The 20,442-nt window shown below is 49.2% G+C and overlaps 2 protein-coding genes across 3 annotated transcripts in view; both read right to left on the reverse strand.

Moving 5' to 3' along the window:
* Positions 1-929: 929 nt before the first annotated feature.
* Positions 930-10,077, reverse strand: wfikkn1 (WAP, follistatin/kazal, immunoglobulin, kunitz and netrin domain containing 1). Its single transcript, XM_039775879.1, has 2 exons — positions 8,675-10,077; positions 930-3,545 (listed from the first exon to the last, which is right to left on the reverse strand). The coding sequence occupies exons 1-2, from the start codon at positions 8,879-8,881 to the stop codon at positions 2,001-2,003; spliced, it is 1,752 nt and encodes a 583-aa protein (XP_039631813.1). The 5' UTR covers positions 8,882-10,077; the 3' UTR covers positions 930-2,000.
* A 4,043-nt stretch (positions 10,078-14,120) lies between these two features.
* Positions 14,121-20,442, reverse strand: part of rab40c (RAB40c, member RAS oncogene family) — a 42,172-nt gene continuing 35,850 nt past the window's right edge. For both annotated transcript variants that reach the window (XM_039773955.1, XM_039773956.1), the window contains one exon: positions 14,121-15,267. In XM_039773955.1, the coding sequence (XP_039629889.1) occupies positions 14,990-15,267 (278 nt within the window). In that variant the 3' untranslated portion in view covers positions 14,121-14,989. The remainder of the gene's footprint in view (positions 15,268-20,442) is intronic.

A 20,442-nucleotide genomic window follows, 5' to 3' on the forward strand; every position in this document is an offset into this window, starting at 1 on the left:
ACTTTTCCAAATCATATTATATGGTATCATCCATCCAAGCCACAATATCCTAACTACAGGGTCACGGGGGATCTGCTGGAGCCAAGACAGGGCGCAAGACAGGAAACAAACCCCAGGCAGGGTGCCAGTCCACCACAGGGCACACACGCACCAGGGACGATTTAGAATCGCCAATCTACCTAACTGGCATGTCTTTGGACTTTGGGAGGAAACCCACGCAGAGACGGGGAGGACATGCAAACTCCACGCAGGGAGGACCCGGGAAGCGAACTCAGACGGGTCTCCTAACTGCGAGGCAGCAGCGCTACCCACTGCGCCACCGTGCCGCCCTGTGTGATATCATCTACTGTTAAATTCTGCTCCGTACTTGTCATTTTTTTTATTTTTATACTGTATTGAGGAAGACCTGGCTTTGCTTCCCGGGTCCTCCCTGCCTGTGTGGAGTCTCCCCGTGTCTGCTTGGGTTTCCTCCCGCAGTCCAAAGACATGCAGGTGAGGTGAACTGGCGATCCTAAATTGTCCCTCGTGTGTGATTGGTGTGTGTGTGTGTGTGTGTGCCCTGCGGTGGACTGGCACCCTGCCCGGGGTTTGTTTCCTGCCTTGCGCCCTGTGTTGGCTCCAGCAGACCCCCCGTGACCCTGTAGTTAGGACATAGCAGGTTGGCTGGCTGGCTGGCTGGCTGTATTGAGGATTTCTTCTGTTCTGTTCTGCGTATTGTATTTATTGTATTGACCCCCCTTTTCTTTTTGACACCCACTTGTACGCCCTCCTTGCCTGCTAAGGGGTCTCTCTTTGAGCAGCCTTTCCTGAGGTTTCCTCCATTTTTTCCCTACAAGGGTCTTTTCTTGTCTTCTTGGAGAGTCGAGGCTGGGGGGCTGTCAAGCGGCAGGGCCTGTTAAAGCCCATTGCGGCACTTCTTGTGTGATTTTGGGCTCCTATACAAAATTAAATGGTATTGTATTGTATTTTGTCGAAATTCAGGGGTAGAGGAGGGTAATCGGCTATGAACTGCGTACCCAACTCGCCCTTCCGTTTTAGCTCAACTCTCTTTGCTTGAAGGAGAATCCCATAGCTTTGTTAACTTGACCTCGAGTCGCTGCGTGTGCGCGAGAAGTGAAGAGCAAACGGCCTCTAAAATGGCATCGATGTCTGGCAAGACGAAAGCAAAATTCTCCATGGACGTTTTACGGACTCCGAGTTTGATGCCAGTGATCTGTCGGTGCCCAGCTGATGGTGGTGCTGAACGCGTGCGTGTAGCTGGTATGCCTACAGCAGCGTTCGCCTCGGAGGACCTCCACTGATGATGACCCGCGGTACAAACCATAGTGCGTCACTCCGCGACTGCTGTGCGAAGACAGAGAGGTAGCCGGCTCACCGTGAATTAATGCTGCCCATCGAGCTGCCCCTGCTGCCAGAGATGCCAAGCAGGTGCCAACAGCAGCCACAGCGCGTAGCAACAGATGTTTTATGTTGATTTATGTGTGAAGCCAATGCATTGGGTGCTTTTCAGAAAAGATATTCAGCCCTCAAAGAGTTAAAGAGACGGCTCAGTGAGTTACGAACATTAAATAGGATTTGTACTTGAAAACCATTTTTATTTCTCAGCCTAAGTACATTTGCAACATTTTGGAGTGTTTGGATGGCACAGACTGTACAGGGACTTTATTAACTACACAGCCTGCCTATCACCTTAGTAGATCAGTAGGCTGTCTGGGGGAGTCGGTCACAATAGATGTGCCACCTCAGTGCCACTCGCCCGCTTCCCAACAGTCCATGGGCAGCCTTTACCTCGTAATTAGATCAAGCGTAGCCACTTATGATGAAATCGTTGGCTTAGCTTTGACGTAAAAGGCCTGTCCCGGTAGGATGGTCCCGAACGCCACACTGGCATAGCTAAAGGCTAAGGTGCCTATGCAGATTTTTGCAGATTTTCTTCCGTAGTCATTAAATGCCCAGCAGTCCGTGTCGCCAGAGCTCACACATGCATGCCCTCCGTCTTGTTAATCCTGAAATCTCTGCAGTAACTCGCACGTCTTCTTTTCCAGAACCTCGTGAATCTTCTTCAGCCGTTTGTCGTTGACCGGTCGCACATAGCTGTCCGGCTGAAGTATGGCCATGCCATCCTGGACATCGCCCATCACAATTAAGGGGCTTTCCTCCACAGTTACATTGGGACACGGGCATCTCCAGTCCACTTTGGCCAAAGTTACCTCCAAGTGGCGAGTGTTAAAGAAGGCTAAGCCCATCTTCTCATCGCGTAGAATCTCTTCTAGCCGGAAGCGGGCAATGCCCGTGTCCTGATCCTCAATGACTTCCGTCACTCGGCCAACAATGGCAAAGTCACTGCGACACAAGCTTGGCACCATCTTGGCCTTTGGCCGGCAGGGCTTGCAGGGCCGACCTTTGGGCAGAGGGCAGTTATCTTCACACTCCTCTCGGCTGCGAAAGTTGTTGTCATTTCCCTGGCAGCCCCCATAAACAAAGGCTTGGCACTGCTTCATGAGGGAGTTGTATGCCCAGCGGGCCTCCCAGGATTTGCAGGGTCCCTGAACGGCGGGCAGATTACAGATGTTCATGCCATTGCGATGGCAGGTGGCGTGGCATTCCTCATAGGTCTCAAAGTGATTTCTACTTCCATTGCAGCCCCCAAAATGAAAAGTCAAACAGCCGGCTCTCTTGGAGTCGTAGTACCAGTCCACATGCCGCTCTCCACAGACACGTCTGTCCACCTCGGCCATGCAGTCTCCAGGAGCGAAAGGTCGCCTCATTTCCCCTGCCAGGCTGTCCTCAAAGCTCTCCTCCTCTTCTGTGCGGCGAATGACAGACAAAGGGAAGTCGGCACGGAGGATTCCGGCCACATTGCGCGCCGTGCAGGTGTAGATGCCCGAGTCCCCCGTCTGGGCATTGTAAATGACAAGTTGGCCGATGTTGGTGACCACCTGGTTGCCATACATTTGGTCAGGCCTCATAATAAGGCTCTCTCGGCGGTCCGTTTGCTTCTCCCAGGTAATGTCTGGTTTGGGACTGCCCACCACGTCACAGTGGAAGCTGACTGTGCCCCCCAGGTAGACAGACTGATGGGTGGGATTGTGGTAAAGGGCAGGAGGGAAAGGATCCTCGTGGAAGGTGGTGGGAGTAGGGTTGGTGGTGGTGTCCAAGGGCAGGGGACTGGTGTGGGGCCAGGAGAGGTGATAGCGACAGGTGACCACCGTTAGCGTAACCCCACGGATGCAGGCCTCGGCGTCCATGTAGCAGCGGTTGAAGTATGTGAGACCATCAGAGGCGCAGGTGAAGCTGGGCTCCTTCTCGCAACGGTCCCGGCACTTGCAGATGGGCTGACCTTCCCAGATGTCACAAGTGGAGCCCTGCTGACTGCACATAAAACTGTGGCAACTTACGGACCCCCAAGAGGCTCCCGTGTTGCCGAGGCTTCCTCCAGCTTTCTGATGATCGGGCTTACCAGGAGGGCTTTCCGAGAAGCGGGCTGCCACACAGCTCTTCAGTCCACACACGTTTGTGCAGCACTTCTCCATCCCGGCACAGTCCTGGAGGGGCACACAATGTTAAACTGGTCAGCTTATTAGAACAAACTCTGTGGCCCACCCCGAGGTCCTTCACACACAGAGAGGAGGTCCTTCAGCAGAATGTGAGCACCGCAGGGACGTGCTGTCAGGGGAGGCAACAGGGGCCTGTCATCACGAAAAGCCAAAAAAACAAATAATGAGAACATAAAATAAATGTGCCCGCTGGCCTGTGCCATACATTGGTTCTCTGTATGATTCCGATCATTGTGGTCATTTTTTATAGTCCTGTTCAGATACAGCAGAGAAACGCGAGGTGCGGCAGCAACGACCCTCACCTCCCCTCGGACTGCGCACTCCTCACACACTGCTGGGGTGATGCCTGTGATTGGCGCGTGCCTGTCGCTGTCTCTCTGTATGCCGCCAATATAAGGTGTGCAGAGATGTTTATTACACAACCTACTTCCCACAGGCAGGCTGATATCTTTAATGAGTGTGTGTGACAGATTTAGTCTCGCTGAGCGGACATAAAGCCGCAGTGAAAAGGCACAAGGCGAGGCCGACAGTACCGTGGCGCCCTGCAGGGGGCGCATGTGAGCCAACAGGTGTTCTTCTGCGCAGACGCGCCGAGAAGTCGGCGGCATCAGAAAGTCACGTGCGCTGCAGCGGGCCGTTTAGTTTGATTTTCAAGATTTTTAAAACAAAAAGAAAATAAGGAGGACTTTCACAAGAAGGTGACGGAGATTTTCATGGAGAAGGATAGGCGCATGGACTTCATTTACAAATAAAGGTAAAGACCAGAAACGGGTTTCAGTTTTATAAAAAATGGGATCAGAGTCAGAAAAAAACAATCCAATATTTAAAAACGAAATTTTGACCTTAAATAAAATATTCTTATGTTTGTCTTGTTATCCTTTTGTCGAACAGTCAGTATTAAAATTGATTAAAACATCAGAATTAAAATCTTTTTAAAACAACTAGATATTTCAGTTAAGGTCGACATTTAAATTCCCTTTTTTTGTACACCACCCTGTACTTTGATTTGTATTGAATGAGTCGGAATTGTGGAATTGCACATTTAGAACACATGGAGGGTGCGGGCATCAGCAAGAGTGACAGGGAAGGTCAACAGGATGGTAGTGAGACCAGCTGTGTGATATGGGCTGGTGACGGTGGCACAGGGGACAGAGCTGGAGGTGGCAGAGTTAAAGATGTGAAGATTGGCATTGGGTATGACGAGGGTGGACAGGATTAGAAATGAGGACATTAGAGGGTCGGTTCTGGTTGGAATTTTGGGTGACAAAGTCAGAGAGGTGAGATTACGCTGGTTTGGACCTGAGCAGAGGAGAGATGAGGGGTATATTGGGAGAAGGTGCTGAGCTGTCAGATAAGAAGAGGTTTATGGATGTGCTGAGGGAGGACATGCAGGTGACAGAACAAGATGACGAGGACAGGAAGAGATGGAAGAAGATGATCTTCTGTGGCGACCCCTAACAGGAGGGTGCAGCTCCAATGCGCTCTCTTTCTGAGCCAGATATGCGCCTTACCTGTCTGTGTGTGTGGAAATGCTGAGGAGATATGAAACATAACCAGCAGTCAATGTGCAGGCTGGCAGCCACTGAATACCGAATCAGCGACTCTTTGGGGTTCATAGATTTGTAAATCTGACGCTGAAGGAGTCGCCAGCCATGAAGCTCACCGCCCGTCACAGAGGGAGTCACTGCTGGGGGGCACAAAGCTGCAGGTGTGGGGGTTACCGGCCGGTGGTGCCGCACTGTCAGGTGAAGTGACGCGGTGACGAGAGCGTCTTGGAAATGTGAAACTGAAAGGACAATTTTAACTGAACTGCACGTTCATTCGGCTAAAACAGAATGAGACCGAAATGTCGTTTCTTTTGAAAAACGTGTAGATGTGGAAAGTTCCTTCAGTCCATTTTCTTAACCCATTTATCCAGTGCAGGATGATGAGCCAAACTCACTGGAGCGAGCATGTGGCATAAGGTGGGACCAACACCTGGACTGGGCGCCAGCCACACACACACACACACACCTGGGCCAGTTTAGCAATGCCAGTCCACCAAACACCGGGAGCACACAAGGAGAACATGCCCGCTGCAGGCGGACAGCACCCACCCGGGACGTGAATGACGCTCGCCTGTATTTTTCCTGTTGGCAGATCAGCCGTTAACGGGGCCTTTAGATATTACGAGTAACATAACGCTACTCATATAGCTAAGCTTGGTGGGCAGAGGTGTGGGCACACCTGGCCAAACTGCATATTTGGTTGATATTTGAAGTAAACTAAAGCGGTGGTATTTTTATGAAAATGTTAACGCACATTCCCGCTTTATCTGAGGGAGTGGAAAACTATATATAAATATATAAATAAATACACGTTAAGGCGGCACTTAAAAAGATCTGCTTATTGCATTACACCAGTGTTACTGGGATAATCGTTGGCCTCCCCGGGACTCCAAACTGGGCGCCAGTAGGACTGGGCGTATACTACACAGCCATGGCGGCGGTTCACTTCTTGTCACTCGATGTCCTACACGCAAAACAAACCTCATCAGACGGCCAAAGCCCACGCGTGTGCGCGTCGATAGCGGCAGCAAGCTGGCGACAACTGCACGAAATATCGCGATATATTTTAAGGGGCGAGAACAGCCGTCTGTAGTAATAAAGAATAATTAACTATTTTGTAATTCTGTCAATTTCTTTTTGCATCCAAATATTTTTGTTTGCTTCTGTTTTGGGTCTAGTTTGATTGTAATTATTAGTAAAAATATAAATTATTATTATTATTTTGTTTTAAGAGAGACAAAACGGTTCAGCGTTGGTTGTCCTGCGCTCCCCAGTAGCTGTAAGTGTAGTGAAGTCCCGGAGTGATTGTAATGACTGTCCTGTGCCAGCAGGGGGCCGAGCCAAAGCTGCGCATGTGCAGTGTGTGAAGATGGGCCGGCGTAACACTGCAGTTCACTGCGAGCGCTAAACCGGGGATTCTCAGCCTTTAATCCTCCGGGGTCTCCCAGTGTACCTTGGGAATATATGAGCCCCCCCTAAACCGGCCGTGATATCCACCCCTTGCACTTTTTGTACTGCAGGACTGACTTAGGTGCTTGTTTTTGAAATTAGTCATTAAAAAAGCAGATGTTTGCCAGTGTTGTTACACTTTGTAAAGCATAATGCGGGTTACGGTTCTTTTCAAAATCAGCGTATTTGTTTTTATTATTATTATAAGTTCGTTATTTTTCACTAGTGTCTGAATTTCTTAACCATAACATATGAGTAGGAATTTCTTACCGGAATGCAAAATTTGTCCCTGCAGATATTTTGATTGCAGCCAAAGCTGCTTGCTACTCTCGTGGTTTACTTATTATTAAATTAAGCAGAAAATGGTTCAATATTTCTTAAAATAAAAAGTCATTTTTAAAATGCAGCTTTAGCTCATTACAGAAGCTACTTGATTACCTCTGCATTGAGCGACAGCCACAGTGAACACGAGTGGAGATGCGTCGGGGTCTTCCAACCGCAAACAGCGACCGGGCAGCAGAAAAGACCCGCGTCGTGTTGTGCGGTGGTCGCACTCGGACTGTGATTTGAGTCGTGTAATGTGACGCGCCCAGCGACTCACCTCATCGCATCCTAGACATTTCAGCCATGTTGTTCACACCTATAGACAAAGGTGCCGAAGTGCTCCTCCAGATCAGTGTCGTAGGGGAGCCGTGTTTAGTTCCAAAAAGAACCTTTTATTTGCGCAGACCAATAAGAGGTTCTGTAAATGGATGACAACAGCTTCGTGACGTCCCAGTGACTTCCCAATTTTAAAATGTGCGTTTTGTCCACAAATTAGCCCAACGAGCCGACGTCGTATGTAAAGACCCCTTCCTGGGTAAATGGCTCTTTGTCGAGCACTGGTTTCGCAGTAAAGCCCCGTTACCGAGCCGCTGTGGTCGCCGAGTGACTGTGCAGTGAAATCAGCCGAGCTGGCCGTTTGTGGCGAGTGATGATGGAGCGCCCTCTGTGGAGCGCACTGTGTATTGCAGCCTATGAAGCCCTCGCGGACGGCTGCCGCAGGTAGAACTGACACCAACCTGGGAAACAGTCAGACTGAGATGAATGACAGGTAAAGACACCAATAAGAAAAGAGGGAATGACCGACGAGGCCGTGACGGGGAGAAACTTTGAAACGTCCGACCTAAAAGACCTGCGGAGGCGCAGTAAAGGGGTTAGCGGGCATGGCGGGGGCACATTGATCGCCCTGGCAGTGTTTGCTGCTAAGTGCAGCTTTAGTGGTCTTATAACTGGTCGTCGTTATGACGCACATTGACTCCAGATCTCTAGCAGGGGTGCAAACAAAATGTGGGGGCCAATGGCTTCTCTTAACGCCATTGGGAGGCGAGACCGATGACTTCCAGTCGCCTGGTAGAGTGAAGGACGCGTTTGGCGGACCGTTGAGATCTTTAAGAACGCCGAAATGTGTCGGAAGTGCGAGGGGAGTGTAGCGCGGCGCTGCTGGTTAAAGCCCCTCAGACTGGAACCCCTCGAGTGTCGTCTGTCGCCGTCATGCGGCTTGAGGTGGCCGTTCGTGCTGTCCTTCCAGAAGTCACCTCTTGCTATGGAGACTCGTTTACTTGTCTCACTTAACGAACCGCCAGTGATGTTGTCTGTTAGCAAAGATCAATGAAATGTAGTTCTGTTTTAGGGATATTCATGTTTGAAATGCGCTTGAGTGAAGTTAACGTTTACGGTTTTTAATTGCATTACAAATGTCGCCTGTCTGTGTCTATGGATGTGCTGGCCCGATGCCGCTAATCCTCTTCAGGGTCGGATCGGCGCTCTTATTGGGGTCCGCTTCCCCTACTGAGGAGTAGCTGAGGAGACCCGGGCTTTCTTCAGTGCCGGTGGTCCCCTCTTTAGCTCGTCTAGCTCAGCTGACAGATGAAGGAGCTCTGAATCGTTAAAAGTAAAAAGTCAAACCCATTTTTTAATTTCATTTTCAAAGCCGCGTCACGCTGCACCCACCGGCGGTGCCCGATTTCGATTTTTATTACACGTTGTGCCGCAGCGGTTAGATCATCTCATTTAAAATTGCACTTCTAGAACAATCTCGCAGAGCCCCCCGAGGCCAAAAGCCCGCCCCCCAACACTCACCTGGTCCACCAGGCACTCCCTCTCACAGGTGCTCTGCGCATCTACCCACAAATTGGAGTTCAGCTGGTTGGGGCAAACCCCCGGGTGCCCGGCCTTGGCACCTGTGAGACTGGCACCCCACGCCACAGGCTCCTGCCTGGGCCAGCAGAGGAGCAGCAGCAGCAGCGCGGGGGCGCCAGCGTGACCCACCAAAGCCCGCCGTGTCATGGCGTGGGGACTCGGACCTTCCGGCACGGGGCTCCGTCAGCGGCGGCTCTTCTCATTCCTCCTGCGGCCGCAGGAAAGGGGACTACGTGGGGGCTTGGGAAGACATGAAGGAAATCGGGAAGGGGGGCGACGAGCGGAAACACCGAACACTAAATCGATTAAGGCGAAAAGTGCCGGCAGATTAGAAGGAGCTGACATAGGAGTGGAGAAGGCTAGCAGGGCAGCTGAGAGGGAAAGGAAGAGAAAAACGAAAAGAAATCCACGAAATGGCTGAAATAACAACAAGAAGCCGTCATCTAGAGATCGACAGAGAAATGGAAATACGCGGAGCCATAAACGAACTTAAAAATATCGAATCAAAAGACAATCGTCACGATTAAGAAAGTGGGAGTGCAGGAGAACAAAACGCGACACGGAGCCAAGTGAGGGGACTTAACAGAAGTGACACAAAGGTGGCTGGAATGTCACAGGAGCGCGACAGGAGCAGGACGGACTTGGCGTTAGGGTCGCTAAGTCCGACAGAAGACCCCCACGGCTTAAGAGCACCCAGTGCGGGGGTCCTTAGCTCATGTTGGGTGAGGAGCCCATCAATAATAAAAAAAATGAATCATAAGTAAGAGTCCGAGAAGTTAACGAGGAAAGGAAGAAAACAAGATTTGGACGACCACCTTCACTCGTGAAACGGCAGCGTAATAATAATAACGGTCAGCAAAAACGCGCAGCTCTACCTGAACATCCGCCGTAAATCCAGAGGCGCTCAAGTCCTCGACAGTCTGAACGAGCAGCAGGAGGGCCCCAAACTTCCCCTTTTCTAACGAAATATCCCGAATGTGGCGGTGGGTTTCGGACCCCAGCTGTCACAAGTGCACTGAAACGTCCGACAAGACCGCGCGCGTTCACGGTGGGCCCCCGCAAATGAAGGCGGGTTTCTGAAATTATAGAGGGGCAATAATCCCGAAACTCTAATGGCGTTGAACAAGAGGTGGCCCCATGAAGAAAGACCCGAATGATGCCCGTTTTTTTTTTTCTTCTTCTTTTTCTTAATCCAGCGCTCGCGGTGCCAACAAGCCCCTCGTGCAGGTCCGAGTATCCCACTCCAAGGCGACGCGTCCGGCTCTGGGGCTGAATTTGTATTTATTGGGAGCTGAGCCTGGCGGGCAGAGGCCAGCCCCCCTTTGACCGCCCCTATTAAACTGCAAAAGCGTCTGAAGATCCGATGGAGAGGAAAAAAAAAAAAAGAGAGAGAGAGAGAGGCGCACAACTGGACAAACACTAAGAGAGGATCAAAGGGACGAGGCGCCCCCGACAGCAAACGGCCGTGCGCCCCTGGGAACCGCAGCGCTGGGAGGCGGCCAGCCCACCCGCCCGGCGGACGGATAATTGGGAGCCGCTTTCATCCTGGACGTGGCCGGCATTCCTGTGTGCTTCAGCGCCGTTCAGAAATGCATCGAGAGCAGCGCGCCGTGCGCCCGTCCCAGCAGGCGACTTAAAAAGGGGGTCACGGCGGTCCCAAAATGTTCAGAGGAAAGTGGGGGGTGGGGTGGGGGGAAAGTTTGGACGGCCAGGGCGGCACAACAAAGGGGGAAAAACACACACAAGAGAAAGGCAGGCGCGGCATTCCTGTGGTGGTCTCCCACCGGCCCCCCAGCCCTTTCTCCTAAGACTTCAAGGCCAGCTGGTGGATTTCACTTTGATCGCCTGTTCTCTTCTGAAAGGAAATCACAGAGAGGCCGGTGTGCCCCCAAGGACCCCATCATTCCTTGTCACTGATCACTGAATGGCACCTGAAGTCTTGTGGTCGCTTGATGGCCAACACCTCCCTCCCTACCTCCCAGACATAGCCAGGTCAGAGTGTCCCACCATCGCTAGTCATCAACAACAGGTGCTGACCACCTCCCCTCTGGGCTGCCACACATGTCCCTGTCAGCGTCACTTTCATCCTGACACACTGTCCCAGCACCTCTCACCCGCTCCCGTCCCGACAGGTCCATCTGCGGACCAGCAGGTGTGGCCTTGCCAGCATCCCAGACTTGTCCCTAGTCCCCCTGTTTAGTCCCCTTCTTCGTGTCTTATGATATACGTCATCAGGCCTGTCCCTCTTCATCCTCCTCTGGCAGAGTCCTTACATTTTGTTGTTACGTTCAGTCACAGGTGCAGCCCCCCGGCCCCCCATGTCGTACTGTTAAATCTTCAACTCGATAAGCGGTACCTGCCTGCGCTCCTCTTGTTTAAGGTCCCCCTGGGGTCTCTCAAAGCCTTCGGTCCGGACTCGTCCACAGCACCCACGTTACCCTCCTCTGGTCACCAGCGGTCATCACTTCTCGTCGTCTGTACTGGAAGGCCGACTGTCACTTGTGGCCTCATTGGGGTCTCCTGGTTAATTACCAGGTATGTCCCCATTGGTCCTTCAGTGCCAGTGCTGTTCTGTTAATCAGTCATCACGTCCCAGATCAGGCCGCAGTCTGCCACAGCTTAGTCTTCACCTGTCACCATTTCACCCACGTAAAGATCGCAGGGTCTCAGTGGTCTTCAGTTTCATCGATGACTGTTCACATTCCTGGCCCTTCTATGACATGTCCCACTTAGTGTCTTACCATCTTTGCCACTGCAGCCCCCTCACATTGTACTGCTGGGTCTTTATCTCACCAAGTGATGCCTGCCACTGGTGTATACGTCCTTGCCATCATCTCACTTCCTCTTGTATCAAATGCCAGGCATGTCCCTGTCACCATGAAGGCCCTCTGCTCCTTTGGTCTCATATCGTACTCGTTACTGTCACCTCTGCTGTTAAACTCTCCATGTCTGTGTCTCCATGTTGGATGGCAGGTACCTGTCCACAGCCCCCCAGTGGTCATCGTCTCTTGTAATGGGCAGATTTTGAGATCCCAGTCTTCTGTGTTCATCTCAGGCCCCGTCACTATTTAAGCTCAGGTGAAGGGGCAAGGGCACCAGATACTTGCCCCCTTGCTGGCACAGTGACCGAGCGCCAAGCCCATGGCAGACAGACTGACATCACCCGCAGCCCACTAGCCACACTCCCAGCCCAGGAGCGTAATAACGGCAATCATAGGCCTAACTAAAAACAAAATGGGCTGCTCGCACAAAGCCTTCAGATTTGTCGATTAGGTGCCAAGACGTTAAGAGGGGGCCTCCCTGCCCCCCCCTCATCCCACCCACACACGGCTTTGTTTCCAGAGGGGCCGAGAGATCCTGAGAATCAGCTTTGTCCCCTTTGATCCACGCTGACCTCGTGACCTTTCACTGACACCTGACCTCTGCATTCGTATGCGGCAAAGAGGCTGAGGGGCACCCAAACGCCAGGGAGAGGTTAATCGATTCGGTTTCCTTTGATGGCGGTGAGAAGCCACTCAGACGGGGCACAACACAAACAAAAAGAAAAATGAAACCCACAGCGCCATCGGGCAGGAAACGACCCAAGTCATAAACTTTTACGAGCGCAACTCCCACGTCAGAGGGCGGGGCCCGTAGGGCTGTCAATCAGCTGCACGGCGGGCCAGTCAGCGAGCCTCCCGGAGTTTGTGAAGGGAACTGCAGCCTCACCAATGTGTCCAGAAGCCTCTGCGCCAAATGAAGGCCACCAGGAGAGCTGGGAGAGCAGATGAGGTAGGAAGACGGGCGAGGATGAGATATGCGCCAAGCAGGAAAAAATGGATGGAAGTAACGGGCGTGGCGACGCATTGGTCCTTTGTGCCCACAGGGTGGCGCCACTTCACTTTTGTACTTTACCATATTTGTGCCGATAGCATGTACTGATGGTCACAACCTGCTGAACCAGTCGCCGTGTCCCACCGCTGACTCGGGAGGCCCTTCTGTGCGATGCTGCGAGCCCACCGGTGACACAGCAGCCGTCTAGTGCCGAAGAGCCCCCCTCCGTGAATGTAGTGCTATCATCTCAGTGGGGGGAATTGGGGAGGTGGTCCAGGATCGGTGATGCTGCCGCTGTGAATCGAGCACAATAGTCGGGGAAGTGAGTTGGATTGGGGGTTCAGTTTCGTCCAGGATGGCTGGCGGCCCACAGGTTGGGAAGTGCTGGTCTACTGCACAGTTTTAGGGGGTCGTGTAGACGGACTCGAGATAACGGTGACGGTGTAAGACACACTTCTAACGGGATACACACGGACGATCAAAGAAAAAGCCCCTCCGACTACGCAGACATGACACACAGAAAGAAAAGGAGGGGTCTCAGTGACCACTAGCCACTTGTCAATGGTGGCACCGAGTCAACGGGACACTGAAAGGACTCAATGTTTAAAAAAAAAAACCTGAGGTGAGCGCCCCCTGGAGGCTAAAGTCACTTCGGGTGTGATGGTACCTGAAAAGGAAGAAGTCATGCTGCACAGAAGATGAAGGAGGAAAAAAGGAGTTAGAAGAGGAATATTAAAAGATGGGACTGCAGGAAGAAGCAACAGTGGGTAGCAAGCCCCAGATTGTGGACAGGACGATGGGTGGCAGAGCAGTTACGGGCAGTAATATGGTGGTTGGGATTTTCAGAGACCACAGGGATATTCTTCAGTTTTATTCCTGGGGAATGGAGGAGTGGGAACAGCGGTGGTGACACAATGACCGTCACATGGAGCAGAATGTCAAACATCTGTGTGTCACGACACAACGAGCAGGCTGGCAAAAACGACATGACGTGGCAGCCTCAGCCTTCTGTTAAACGGTTTTATTGTGAAAAAAAAAGCTGCATTTCACAGTCTGGAACAACATTAAAACTGTACAATCAGGAATAAAAAAAGGAATAAAAAAAACAAAAGAGAGAGAAAAGCGTTCTTCATTAGAGTTCACCCAGCAGCGTAAACCACGCAGAGATAGTGTTTCGATAATCGCAGTCAAACCGTTCACACGTCCTCACGTCGCCTCATCACACAGAAGTAAACACAAACGGCGATCTAACAACAAACGGCCACTTTGGGCCGCCAACCAGCAGCATAGCGAGGACCCCCAGCGCAGGCACTAACAGTCCAAATTTGTCCTGGGATCAGCACACATCACTGCCCCAGAGTGCCCGGCCTACCCACCCACCATCTTTGCAGCACAATCCTTTACATCAGCAGTCAGCTTCATTCACAAGGACAGCCACGAGACAAAATCAGCCGACCTCTGGGCCCCTCGTCAAGGAGTGGTTTTGGGTTGGGGTGGGGGTGATTCCTCAAAAAAAAATTCCATTGGAAATGCCCAGGTAGGCATCCATTCCCATCTTTGTTTTTCTTCAACACTTTGGCACTCGGGGAACCTGGCAAACGCTATCAAATGTGAGGGAGGTTGGCAGGTGGGAGAAACGGAATAAGGGGAGAGGTAGCCTGCCCTCTAGCTGTGGGGATTGGGATTGCACCTCGGTTTCATTCTGGGGTTGGCCCAGGGATTCAGGCAAAGTAAACTAAAACAAAGCTGGCATTTGGGTTAAGGCGAGCCAGGCATGTGCACAAGATGGTGGCGGTCAGCAGGCTTCAAAGTGAGGGACAAACAGCAAGGGGTTTAAGGTGCCACAGGTGCGGGTGCAAACAATGAAAGCAAATCCTTCAGCCAGGTTTTGGAAAGGTTACAACAAAGGGGCAAAACTGAACTCAGCTGGGCAGGTGAGCTGAAATCTGTAGAACGTAAAGAATCGAATCCCAAGTTGAATGGATGCCCAACCTGCCCCGTGGCGTTTTTGGGAGTTGGTGGCCGGCAGAGGGATGCCATGTCACTCTTTGCTCCTCAATTTCCTGCAGTCTGTTGAAGTTCAGCCCTCAGTGGGTGTTTCTGTTTTGCGATGTACAATTTCGTTTCACAAAAGTTAAATATCATAATTATATATATATATATATATATATATATATATATATATATATTAAAAAAAAAGGAGCAATATATTAACCGATTTGAGTGGCGACATAATTTACATGATTCAGTCTCTTACGAGTCAAGTGGAGGTAAACCAAACAGCGCCGCCGCACTGCATCTGCCCTGCCACCCCGGAAGGCCGAGGCCTGCCGTATTCTGTGGGGAGCCTCTCTGTAAAATTACCGGGTGGCCAGAGCTGAGAAGAGAGGACAGGAGAGGACGTCCTCTGTGGACGGGAGTACTCCATCGCTCCGCCACACGCTAAGAGATCTTGCAGTTGTTCCTGGTGCAGTTCTGAGGGGGGCTCTGAGGCGGCCGGATGGATTTGGAGCGCTTCAGGCTGTTCCCCTTGCTGCCACTGCCACCTGCGTTGGCCAGCGAGTAAGAGCGGCCGTGCATCATCACAGCGTTCATTCCGTTGGCCATGGAGAAGGACTTGAGGTGGCTCTTGATGGCCACGGGCAGAGGCAGTTTGTCAATGAGGTGCACAGGGGTGCAGGACACAATCGCCCGACAGCAGAGGTCCTGTAAGCTGAACACTGCAAAGAGGGGAACAGAAAAAAAACAAAACAATAATGAATCCATTTATTACTGGCAGGTTCATGCAACTCAGACCCTTTGACAGCATAGAACCCCACCAAGCACTCAACCCACTCAGAGGAGCAGGCCGGTGAAACACCATTACCAACCGGTGGTCTGCCAAGTCAGCCCATCTAAGACAAATCAGGTGCAACACTAGTGGTATATTAGACTGGCAGGGAATAAATAAACTTGCAAATCTGCCCACCAAAGGGGAAAAAATGAAGACTGAAATGATTATGGACAATGTCAGCAACAGAAATCTGTCGACATATTCCCGATGTTGATTATTTGTTTTATTTGCATTTTCAAACAAGCGGTCTGTGCGGGACGGGCGCATTAAAGAACTGGCGAGATATCAGAGAGGCAAAGCCAATGGGGGGCCGGGTGAAGTCAGCTGGCGGCTGATGGCGTGGCAAACTGGGCGCTGGCAATGCTCACAGGTGAGCTGCAGGTGTACTCAGAGAGGCACAATAAGGAGTCGCACACGTTAGGCTATCCGAGTCTGCAGCACAAATGTCGGCGTATGAGAACTAAACAGACACAGCAGTGAGACGTTCTGGAAAGTGAATGGTTTAACTCGGCACAAGCACTCGGTGAAGACAAAGAAGGCGGCGGTGGCAGTGCCCACATTATGAACCCTTTTTTTCTTTTTTTATTGCCTCTACTCGGGATTTTTCAGCCCTTTAAACTGCTATTATGGGATGTTTGATTAGGAGGATTCACCTTTTCACATTTTTTGTCGATATTAGATGCAACAGTTCTGTTTTTTTCTACAGAAGCTCCCATTTTGTATTCTGGTCAGGGCGACATGGGTTTTGGGCAAAAGGGTCACAACATCCAAAGTCAATTATGTGGGTTTGTGGATAAAACTCTAAAAGATTTTCTTTCTGTACGATTTCTTTGTTTAAACTTTCTAGCAATGGTTTTTTCACTTTGGTTCCGGTGTTTAGTTTTGGTTCCCAGTTGTGATCCTTGTGCATCTTACTGACACGTCTGGTTTCTCTTCGAAAGACGACAGCCTGGGCTTTACTATTCAGGTATGAAAGGCCCTGGCGGACAACGCTGTACGCTAAAGCAGTAGGTAGAGCACCTGGTGTAAGGTATCACCCTCAGCTAATCAGTTTAATAGTTCTTATAGTCACCAAAATAATTGATTATATATACAGTCATGTGAAAACATTAGGACACCCTTTGAAAGCATGTGGTTTTTTGTAACATTTTTAATAAATGGTTATTTCATCTCCGTTTCAACAATACAGAGAGATTAAAGTAATCCAACTAAACAAAGAAAACTGAAGAAAAGTCTTTTCAAGATCTTCTGTAAATGTCATTCTACAAAAATGCCTATTCTAACTGAGGAAAAAGATAGGACACCCTCACATGTATTCCCTCTTAAATTGGCTCAGATCTCACACAGGTATATCACACCAGGTGCACATAATTAGTAGATCGTTACTCTGCATGTTGAATGAGGCTTGCCCTATTTAAACCTCAGACATTTAGTTTGGTGTGCTCCTGACTGTTGAAGTGAGAGTGAGCACCATGGTGAGAACAAAAGAGCTGTCAGAGGACTTCAGAAAAAAGATTGTAGCAGCCTATGAGTCTGGGAAGGGATTTAAAAAGATCTCAAAAGATTTTGAAATCAGCCATTCCACTGTCCGGAAGATAGTCTACAAGTGGAGGGCTTTCAAAACAACTGCCAACATGCCCAGGACTGGTCGCCCCAGCAAGTTCACCCCAAGAGCAGACCGCAAGATGCTAAAAGAGGTCTCCAAAACCCTAAAGTGTCATCTCGAGAACTACAGCAGGCTCTGGCTACTGTTGATGTAGAAGTACATGCCTCTACAATCAGAAAGAGACTGTACAAGTTTAACTTGCATGGGAGGTGTGCAAGGAGGAAACCTTTGCTTTCCAAGAGAAACATCGAGGCCAGACTGACATTTGCCAGAGATAAAGTTGACAAAGACCAGGACTTCTGGAATAATGTTCTTTGGACAGATGAGTCCAAAATTGAATTATTTGGACACAACAGCAGAGGACATGTTTGGCGTAAACCAAACACAGCATTCCAAGAAAAGAACCTCATACCAACTGTGAAGCATGGAGGTGGAAGTGTCATGGTTTGGGGCTGCTTTGCTGCAGCAGGACCTGGTCAGCTCACCATCATAGAATCCACGATGAATTCTACTGTGTATCAGAAGGTGCTTGAAGAACATGTGAGACCATCAGTTAGAAAATTAAAGCTGAAGCGGAACTGGACCATGCAACATGACAATGACCCAAAACATACTAGTAAATCAACCAAAGATTGGCTGAAAAGAAGAAATGGAGAGTCCTGGAATGGCCAAGTCAAAGTCCAGATTTGAATCCCATTGAGATGCTGTGGGGTGACTTGAAAAGGGCTGTACGTGCAAGAAACCCTCAAACATCTCACAGCTGAAAAAGTTCTGCATTGAGGAGTGGGGTAAAATTTCCTCAGACCGATGTCGAAGACTGGTAGATGGCTACAAGAACCGTCTCACTGCAGTTATTTCAGCCAAAGGAGGTAACACTCGCTATTAGGGGCAAGGGTGTCCTATCTTTTCCTCAGTTAGAATAGGCATTTTTGTAGAATGACATTTACAGAAGATCTTGAAAAGACTTTTCTTCAGTTTTCTTTGTTTAGTTGGATTACTTTAATCTCTCTGTATTGTTGAAACGGAGATGAAATAACCATTTATTAAAAATGTTACAAAAAACCACATGCTTTCAAAGGGTGTCCTAATGTTTTCACATGACTGTATATGTGTATATATATATGTGTATATATATATATATATATATATATATATATATATATATATATATATATATACACACACACACAGTGGGATGCAAAAGTTTGGGCAACCTTGTTAATAGTCATTATTTTCCTGTATAAATCATTGGTTGTTACGATAAAAATGTCAGTTAAATATATCATATAGGAGACACACACAGTGATATTTGAGAAGTGAAATGAAGTTTATTGGATTTACAGAAAGTGTGCAATAATTGTTCAAACAAAATCAGGCAGGTGCATAAATTTGGGCACCACAAAAAGAAATGAAATCAATATTTAGTAGATCCGCCTTTTGCAGAAATTACAGCCTCTAAACGCTTCCTGTAGGTTCCAATGAGAGTCTGGATTGTGGTTGAAGGTATTTTGGACCATTCCTCTTTACAAAACATCTCTAGTTCATTCAGGTTTGATGGCTTCCGAGCATGGACAGCTCTCTTTAACTCACACCACAGATTTTCAATTATATTCAGGTCTGGGGACTGAGATGGCCATTCCAGAACGTTGTACTTGTTCCTCTGCATGAATGCCTTAGTGGATTTTGAGCAGTGTTTCGGTCGTTGTCTTGTTGAAAGATCCAGCCCGGCGCAGCTTCAGCTTTGTCACTGATTCCTGGACATTGGTCTCCAGAATCTGCTGATACTGAGTGGAATCCATGCGTCCCTCAACTTTGACAAGATTCCCAGTCCCTGCACTGGCCACACAGCCCACAGCATGATGGAACCACCACCATATTTTACTGTAGGTAGCAGGTGTTTTTCTTGGAATGCTGTGTTCTTTTTCCTCCATGCATAACGCCCTTGTTATGCCCAAATAACTCCATTTTAGTTTCATCAGTCCACAGCACCTTATTCCAAAATGAAGCTGGCTTGTCCAAATGTGCTTGAGCAGACCTCAAGCGGCTCTGTTTGTGCTTCCTCTTGCATCACTCTGCATACAGCATCTCCTTGTGTAAAGTGCGAATGGTTGAGCGAGGCACAGTGACTCCATCTGCTGCAAGATGATGTTGGAGGTCTTTGGTGCTGCTCTGTGGGTTGACTCGGACTGTTCTCACCATTCGTCCGCTTCTGTCTATCCGAAATCTTTCTTGGTCTGCCACTTCGAGCCTTAACTTGAACTGAGCCTGTGGTCTTCCATTTCCTCAATATGTTCCTAACTGTGGAAACAGACAGCTTCAATCTCTGGGACAGCTTTCTGTATCCTTCCCTAAACCATGATGGTGAACAATCTTTGTCTTCAGGTCATTTGAGAGTTGTTTTGTGACCCCCATGTTGCTACTCTTCAGAGAAAATTAAAAGGAGGAAACTTACAATTGACCCCCTTAAATACTCGGATTCACCTGTGTATGTAGGTCAGGGGTCACTGAGCTTACCAAGCCAATTGAGTTCCAATAATTAGTTCTGAAAAGTTTTGGAATCAATAAAATGACAACGGTGCCCAAATTTCTGCACCTGCCTGATTTTGTTTGAACAATTATTGCACACTTTCTGTAAATCCAATAAACTTCATTTCACTTCTCAAATATCACTGTGTGTGTCTCCTATATGATATATATAACTGACATTTTTTATCGTAACAACCAACGATTTATACAGGAAAATAATGACTATTAACAAGGTGGCCCAAACTTTTGCATCCCACTGTATGTATATGTGTGTGTGTGTGTGTGTGTGTATATATATATATGTTTGTTGCAGCCTTAAACAAACAAAAAAAAAAAAAAAGAATAGAGTGAGGGGAAAAAAAATTCTTTATAATCTGCTCCTCTCTCCACTAGATGGCAGTGCACACCACGCCACAGCAGCGCCGCCTCACCACATCCTGCCAATTCAATACAAAGCGCTAGCTAGGAGCAACAAACGGGCAACTAAAGGCTCCTCTTGTTATTCTGTAAATGTCCCACCTCCATGAACCCAAGCCGTCACCACCCCAATCCACACTTTATTTGGATGCTGCCTCAGTCGGCATATTCACTTGCACACATGCAGGCCTGTCACCTTTACCCTGAGCCTGACAGGACGGCCTTGTGTGAGAGAAGCCTGTGATCTGCCTGTAGGAAATAAACGACAAGAACTGGAAGGCTGAGGGGCAAAGGAATCTGCTAAAGAAATCGAAATGCTCATCCAGAGGGCAAAGATGAAGTCAGTCTTAATGTTCAACTGCAGGACACCTTTGTGATGTGACAAACTATGAGGCCCTAAAGCCGGTCAGCATTTCCTACATACACACGAGACAGAGAGAAAGACATGGGAAAGACACGATATAACAGATAGAAGGCACTAGAAGATACACACACACACATTTATTTATTATA

This window comes from Polypterus senegalus, chromosome 13, assembly GCF_016835505.1.
Source record: "Polypterus senegalus isolate Bchr_013 chromosome 13, ASM1683550v1, whole genome shotgun sequence".
NCBI lineage: Eukaryota > Metazoa > Chordata > Cladistia > Polypteriformes > Polypteridae > Polypterus > Polypterus senegalus.

Bases quoted from the DNA above. Each gene is read 5' to 3' on its own strand.
- wfikkn1 (XM_039775879.1), bottom strand. From the start codon at position 8,881: ATGACACGGCGGGCTTTGGTGGGTCACGCTGGCGCCCCCGCGCTGCTG. The intron at 3,546-8,674 runs GTGAGTGTTGGG...GTGCCCCTCCAG, and splicing joins GGGAGTGCCTGGTGGACCAG to GACTGTGCCGGGATGGAGAA.